Genomic DNA, 7,728 nt, shown 5'->3' with positions numbered 1-7,728 from the left:
ATGCATGAAAAAGGGGAAAATAAAGACTAGCTATCTACATATTGGCTGCTTTTATAGATCTTGAGTAGTCATTTCTATTTAGCTGTTCTCCATTTCATGTTTAACTTTGTAAGAGAATAAATGAAGTGATATATTCAGTAAAAATTCACATTCACAATTTTTATTATTGAACTTGATCTTTTGTGCTGGTCTGTTTAATTCTTGATACCTTCCTTTATCTCTCTTTAACTTTAATGCCCAATTAGAGTCGGATGCAATATATTGGCATCCAGTTGCCCTGATTATCATTAAATTTGATAACATAAAAGGAAAAAGAAATAAAAGGGATTATTATGTGAATAAGAACAAGGTAAAGGATATACATCTAATACATATACATGCCCAAAACACAAGTTAATTCCATAGATGGACATCCAAATTATAGAAATAACTCACTAAATTCACTTGTCCTTTATTTAGGACAATAAAATCATTCAACTTTAACTTTGTCGCTTAGAAAGTAACTCTAGCTGAAACGGCCTATTTCTCAATTGCCAAATTACTAAATGGCAGCCTTATCATATTAAAATGAGCTAGGCAAGCCGACTGTTTGAACCAATTACCTTTTTACCCCTTTTATATTCTTTAACAATTATAAAGCAATAACGTGTAGACAGCGGAATTTACAATAAGCGGAAGAAAAGCAATAAATTATCTGAATATGTATCTAATACAACTGTTTGAGCATCGACTACACAGCACTGGTGTCACAGTTTCACAGACGATCTAAGAATACTACATACAAAGTCTAAAAGATAAAAGATACACTTATTCTGAAATAAGTAAAGGAAACAGGATAAAGGAAAGATAGGAGGTGACGCCAAGGCCCGCAGACGTTTGCAGGACTACCTCGGGTCGCCTGTGTGGACTGAAGACAACACCCTCACTGTGGTCCAAGCGCTCCGATATCAGTATCTACACACAGTGCAGAGTGTAGTATCAGCACAACCGACCCCATGTGCTGGTAAGTGCCTAGTCTAACCTCGGCGAAGTGGTGACGAGGCTAGGACCAGACTACCAAATAAACCTGAGCAGTTAAATCATATATAACGGAAATAGAAGCAGATAATTACAATAAAAATTGGGCGGGGGAAACATGTTGCGGGGAGTAACAGGTAACAACAGAACGACAATAGAGAAACATAAGGAATGCCATAAATCAATTACCAGCAAAAATAAGGAAATAGAAGAAATAGGCACACACGTAATATCATAGCAGGCGTGCAACAAGATCCCATTTCATATATTACCGTTGCAGGCGTGCAATCCGCTCCCATTTCACATATTACCGTTGCAGGCGTGCAACCCGCTCCCAATTCACATATTACCGTTGCAGGCGTGCAACCCGCTCCCATTTCTTATATTACCGTTGCAGGCGTGCAACTTGCTCCCATTTCTTGTCAACACCAATAAAAAAAGGGTCCCGACAAGGGATCAATAATATCAAACAAACATCCCGACAAGGGAATAATAATATAACAATAACATCCTGGCACGGGAACAATAATGATAATAACATGTGAAGCGCAATAAACCACAACAGAGTCATAACAATTACAATACAAGACTCACGGGCATGCTTGAAAATCGACGTATAGATATTAGTCACCATGTCTATACGTCGTACTCCACAATTAACACGTAGTAAATAAGACAAGATTCCTTATCCCCCAAGCTAAGGTTAGATCAAACACTTACCTCGATGCCACGAACACAACTCAAGCCTCAACTATCGCTTTACCTCTTGATTCCACCACTAACTCACTCGTATCTAGCCACAAGTTACTTAATAATATTAATAAGTGCTAAATGAAACATTTCTAATGTATGGAAATAAGTTTTCTAAAGTTTTTTCCAAAAAGTCAAAAATACCATCGGGCCCACATGGTCAAAACTCGAGGTTCGAACTAAAACCCGATTACCCATTCTCCCAGGAACTCAAATATATAATTTGTTTTGAAATCGTACCTCAAATCGAGGTCCAAATCTCCAGTAACTGGTGGGGGGGGGCATCACATTTGCGATGGAAGACTCGCATTTGCGACCCAGCCCTCGCATTTGCGAACTCACAATGCGAAGCCTGCAATAGAACAGCTGAAACCTGCAATTTTTCCAAGTCCAATTCTACTCCGTGGCCTATCCAAAACTCACCCAAGCCCTCGGGGTTCCAAATCAAACATGCCCACCAACCTAAAAACATCATACGGACTCGCTCATGCATTCAAATCACTAAAATAATATCAACAACTGTGAATTTAGTATCAAAATCATGAAATTTCTTAAGAACTTCAAATTTTTCAATTTTCTCAAATACGATCCGATTCACGTTATTTCAAGTCTGTTTCTTACCAAATTTCACAGACTTATCTTAAATCACATATAAGACCTGTACCGGGTTCCGGAACCAAAATACGGGCCTGATACCATCAAACCTTAAACACATTTCACTTTAAAAAACTCATAAATATTCCAGAAAATAATTTTCTTTAAAAATTTATTTTTCGGGCTTGGGACCTCGGAATTCGATTCCGGACATACCGCCAAGTCCCATATTTTCCTACGGACCCTCCGGGACCGTCCCATTATGGGTTCGGGTCCGTTTACCCAAAATATCGACCGAAGTCAACTTAAATTCATTTTAAAGCCGAAATTCATCATTTTTCACAGTTTTTCATATATTGGCTTTCCGGTTACGCACTCGGACTGCGCATGCAAATCAAGGTGAAAACAGAAAGAGGTTTTTATGGCCTCGAAATGCATGCAGAAATTATTTTTTAAATGGCATCACAATTTCTCTTGCCAAATTACTAAATGGCAGCCATATCATATTAAAATTTATTTTTCAATCACAAAACCCATTTATTCTTACCCGAAGCAAAGCAAGGTTTCTATGAAATATATGAAACCGATTAAGTAGGCGTTTTGACATGAACATTGTAATTTTTGAAAAAAGTAGTATTTGGTTAAGTTGAAAAATAGTATTTGGAAATTGAAATTGTGTTTGGACCTGTATTTCTGTTGAAAAAATATTGCAGTTTTGTGACTGGGAAAAAAAAGTTTTTTTTTGAAAAAATGGAAATTTTTCAAAAACTTGCAAAATTTCATGAACAAACACATTTTTGAAGAAGAAATTTGTAAAAAAGAAAAAATATTTATGGACAAATGGGGCCTAAAACTTGTTCAAACTTTGTTTTTATAATTACTCTGAGGGCTTTTAAAGCGAGTGTATTACACTTGTTGTGCCATGCTAGTTGTATGTGTTCAATAGGTATAGTGTAGTTTTAGTTCACGTGTCCAATAGATACCCCTTTTAATTCAAGTGTCTCAATGAAAAAACTAAGCAAGTTTAAGGGGTTGCATATACATTCAACATAGAAAATAATAGCTGGCATAAAATAGTCCAGTCCCGGAAAATACACAAAAAAGGAAACTAAAAGTGATTATTTTGATTTTTGAGACAGAAAAAGCGATTTGAATCAAATTACGAAAATGTGCAAGTCATTCCTTATTCCTCCTGCTTTTGAATAAAGAAATTGAACCTCTGCTTTATATTCTAGAGCAGCACTAGCTAGAAGCTTGTATTTCTGCTATTATTGGAATTCCATTATGGAGTACTCTAACCTCAATTATTGTCATATAAGTTAATCTAACATCACTACTTATACTTGATATTCAACTGCCCATGAGAACCTTTCCTAAAATAGATAAAGGAATATTAAGACCAAAATATTATTCCAATTAAGTATTGCAATAGCATCTTTTCAAATCCTTCTTTAGTGGTTGACTCTTGTTCACATATACACCAAACACAAGTCATGGTTCAGGTGGCCTACGTCCACTTTTATTCAAAGCAGGACAAATATACAAGATAAAATGATTAGAAGATTTAGCAAATTAGTTTGAAGTGAGTCCTGACGTAACCGATAAAGTTGTTGTTATGTCACATGTGATCAAGTGGTCACGGGTTCTAACCGTGGAAAGAGTCTCTTGCAGAAATGCAGGGTAAAACTGCATACAATGAACTCCTATGGTCCGGCCTCTCTCGTACGTAGCGGGAGCTTAGTGCATCGGACTAAGAGGAGAAAAAGCAGTTCAGTATCTTCAATAAAAATTGTGACAGCTCAAGTGTATTTTTTTAAAAAATAAAAATATGATAATACTGTGGTAATTTTTATGACCAAAGAGAATAGAAGTGGCTAAGTTTTTCTTAAGTTTTTCTTCTGGGAAAATGAGAATAAGAAAAATATAACATTTATTAATTTCAAAGTAAGGTCAAGTTAATTTGAAATAACCTTGTGCTTAGAATGTACATCTTTATTATATTATAATACATTGGAATTGAAAATATTCCCATGTATTGTAAGAATGACACATATAAAGAAAGTGTATAAGAAAAAAATATATATAACACACAGATTCTGCATACCTTATCTCTTTAAATTATATATATATATATATATATATATATATATATATATATATATATATATATATATATATATAAAGCACATCAACTACCAATAATAGCTTTATAACTTAGTAGTAGTAGAGCTATAACTGAATAAATCAAACACAAACAAAAATCAAGAACTTCCCCTTCATCTGCTCCACTCTCCTTCACCTTTTTCTCAATTTCTTAAAACCCCTTTTGCTACCAAGTTAAATCATAGCTAAGTACCAATATATCTAAAAGCTAGCTAGTGTACACTAGTAGTGAAATGGCAACGGAGGAATTAGAGGAACTTAAAAATTCATGGACTTATCATGATGAGTTGATAAAAGAACTTCTTGATAATGAATCACCATTCTTTTTAGCACCTCAAGATTCAAATTCAACCAGTTGCCCCTCTTCAACCGACAACTCAGTAGTAACAAAGAGCTTCATTTCTGCAGTTTCCTCAGGGCCAAACATGGATGATATAGAGAGTCGTTTGTCAGTGACAAGCTATGGAAATCCATCTCATGATGTTTCATATGTCAGGTCTGAATTTTCTTACGATGTTTTTCCGACGAATTAATAAGTTATATGTACTGACAGTATAAAGAATAATATATTGCATACTTTATTTAATTTTAAACGTTAATTGGTAAGCTAACTTGGTATAGCATGTTTTTGTGCATAAAGATAGTACTTGTTATAACATGTTAAATTAATTATACTGATAGCATGAAAAACTTTCCAGTGTCAATCTATAGAGACTTATATGCTTTTTTGACTACTTAACGTCCATGTGCTCGAATCTCCAGTTTATTAATTCCAGTTAATTAAAGCAAATGTTGGTTTTTGTTTCTTTGTAATGAGCATGAATTTTGTTCATATGCTGCAGAACCTTTGGGTTGGAGAGAGGATTGAACTTGATGATGAGTAAGCAGGAGACTAATGAGACTAAATATACTTTGAGAATAAAGACTTGTGGTAATGCAATGGCTGATGATGGTTATAAGTGGAGAAAATACGGCCAGAAATCCATTAAGAATAGCCCATATCCCAGGTATATACTCATGCATTTTTGCCTCATTTTCTTGCTGTTAGAAAAAGAGTTTTGTTTCTATTGCTTTCCATAGAATGTCAGTCCAAGCCTTTGCATATGCCATTAGCAAATAGGTAGAATTTTAATATTTAAGTGATATAATCGATAAGTATGACAAAGATTGAAGTATAAAGGTCTAACAACATTTATTTATTTATTCAAACATTACTTTACTATTAATCTTTTCTTAAACAAAAAAATACATAACAACAACATTAACAAGCCTAGCCCAATCTCACAAGTGAGGTGTGAGGAGAATAGTGTTTAATAGACATCGGCTCTAGAAAAGATGAGAAAACAACAATAGCAACAAGCAGGATAGTAAAAAACCAAAGCGAAAGAAACATCAAGTAAAGGGCAGCCCAATGCACTAAGCTCCCTCTATGCACGAGGTTTGAGGAAGGGCCGGACCACAAGAGTCTATTGTATGCAGTCTTACCCTATATTTTTGCAAGAGGTTATTTCCACGGCTCGAAAGAAACATCAAATAGTAATAAAAATTTACGAATAAGAAAATACAGGACTACCCTGATACTACTAGTACTGAAAAGAAAAGCGCACAACTATCTATTAATCCTCTACATAAAAATACTATAAATCGAAGTTTTTATACTTATAAACTATTTGAAAAAAGAATAACCAAAAATTATCAGAATTGCTTATTGATGTTATTGAATTGTTTTTAAACAGGAGCTACTACAAATGCACAAATCCAAGGTGTGGGGCGAAAAAGCAAGTGGAGCGGTCCAGCGATGAACCGGACACTTTGGTAATCACTTACGAAGGCTTTCACCTCCATTTCGCTTACCCATTTCTCACGCTCGATCCAACTCAATTTCTTGAGCAGCCCAATAAAAAGCCCAAATTGACCAATTCAAAAGCCCATAACGAAGAATCTGAAAATGCAAGCGAAGTTGATGAAAGCCCAAAATGTGTTAATCTAAGCCCAGTTATAGACTTTGAACAGAAATTGGGCTTTGGTGGAATGGGCTCACAAGGATTACTTGAAGATATGGTTCCATTAATGGTTAGAAATCCATCTATGAAGCCCACAAGCTCTTATTCTTCATCGTGCTCATATTCGTCTCCACCAACTTCGCCTTCATTTTCTTGGTCAAATAATTAGTTATTTTAGCAAATATTGTATGTATAATAGACTATATATTGTTGTAGGAAAATTATTATAAGGGGATTTTAGCAAAATAAATTGTGGGTCAAACGTTGTAAAGTTTGTTAGATCTGTAACAAGGAAGAGCAAAAAACGCATTTTGATGAAATGAAAATCTTCCCTAGTGGAAAATGATCATATTTTTGTTTCATAAAGGAAAACTTGTGAGGGTTTTTGCTCTTTATTCTATTATTTAATACTTTATTTTCTTACTGTTATCCCCTGAGTAAATTTTACAATATTATCATGCCCAAGGGAAAACAAATTAATGCCCCTTTAATTTGTATAGTGGAATAAGTTGTACTATCATGATGCAAAATATATTTGTTTTATTACCTCGTATTCTCAAACTTGATACTGTTATGTAAGGTCCAACTTAAAGCACTCCCGAACAGTGCCAAATCCAAGATTTAAGATCGTGAGTGATCACTTTCTTTAAATATAAAGGTGCTATCAATCACATTGTATAAGTGCAAATTATTCCAACGAGGCAATAAAAAAAATTAATGAGAAAAATGATTACTATTATCATTACCAAAAATGACTTCTAGCCACAAGTCACAATAATAATGTTATAATTATAAATAAAAAAAGGACTTCTAGTCATAATGCACTACTGTACTCGACGACTTTTCATATGTTGAAAACGATGAATAATAGCATCATTGCTAACACTTGCAAATATCTTACGCTCTACATAGCAAACTAAACAACTATTTAAAATTCATCACCGATGTTGGTACAAAGTTCATTTTTTATATAGTCCATGGATGAGAAAGCTCGTCCTACAGAAGTTGTAGTAACAGGAAGAATGAGAGTCAACTTAATAAGCAAATAAACAAGCGGCCAAGTTTGGTGCAGATCAGACTTAACCTTTAGACACTAGTTCCCTTCATGCCAAAGAACCTCTTGCTAACACCACAAGCATAAACTAAAAACTATCAAGTCGACAATGGAGATCTCGAAGCTTGTTGCTATCAAACTCATTCG

General features: G+C 34.5%; 1 protein-coding gene across 1 annotated transcript; it reads left to right on the top strand.

Moving 5' to 3' along the window:
• The first annotated feature begins 4,571 nt into the window (after positions 1 to 4,571).
• LOC107775587 (putative WRKY transcription factor 49) lies at positions 4,572 to 6,900 on the top strand. The gene is made up of 3 exons (XM_016595335.2): positions 4,572 to 5,020; positions 5,367 to 5,531; positions 6,261 to 6,900. Exons 1-3 carry the CDS (start codon positions 4,758 to 4,760, stop codon positions 6,694 to 6,696), a joined length of 864 nt encoding a protein of 287 aa, XP_016450821.1. The 5' UTR covers positions 4,572 to 4,757; the 3' UTR covers positions 6,697 to 6,900.
• Positions 6,901 to 7,728: the final 828 nt, after the last annotated feature.

Source organism: Nicotiana tabacum, chromosome 10 (genome assembly GCF_000715075.1).
Source record: "Nicotiana tabacum cultivar K326 chromosome 10, ASM71507v2, whole genome shotgun sequence".
Classification (NCBI taxonomy): Eukaryota; Viridiplantae; Streptophyta; class Magnoliopsida; order Solanales; family Solanaceae; genus Nicotiana; species Nicotiana tabacum.
Note: the sequence above shows the minus strand (reverse complement) of the source record. Positions and strands in the feature narration are given on the sequence as shown.

Bases quoted from the DNA above. Each gene is read 5' to 3' on its own strand.
- LOC107775587 (XM_016595335.2), top strand. From the start codon at position 4,758: ATGGCAACGGAGGAATTAGAGGAACTTAAAAATTCATGGACTTATCAT. The intron at 5,021-5,366 runs GTCTGAATTTTC...CATATGCTGCAG, and splicing joins CATGATGTTTCATATGTCAG to AACCTTTGGGTTGGAGAGAG. The intron at 5,532-6,260 runs GTATATACTCAT...GTTTTTAAACAG, and splicing joins AAGAATAGCCCATATCCCAG to GAGCTACTACAAATGCACAA.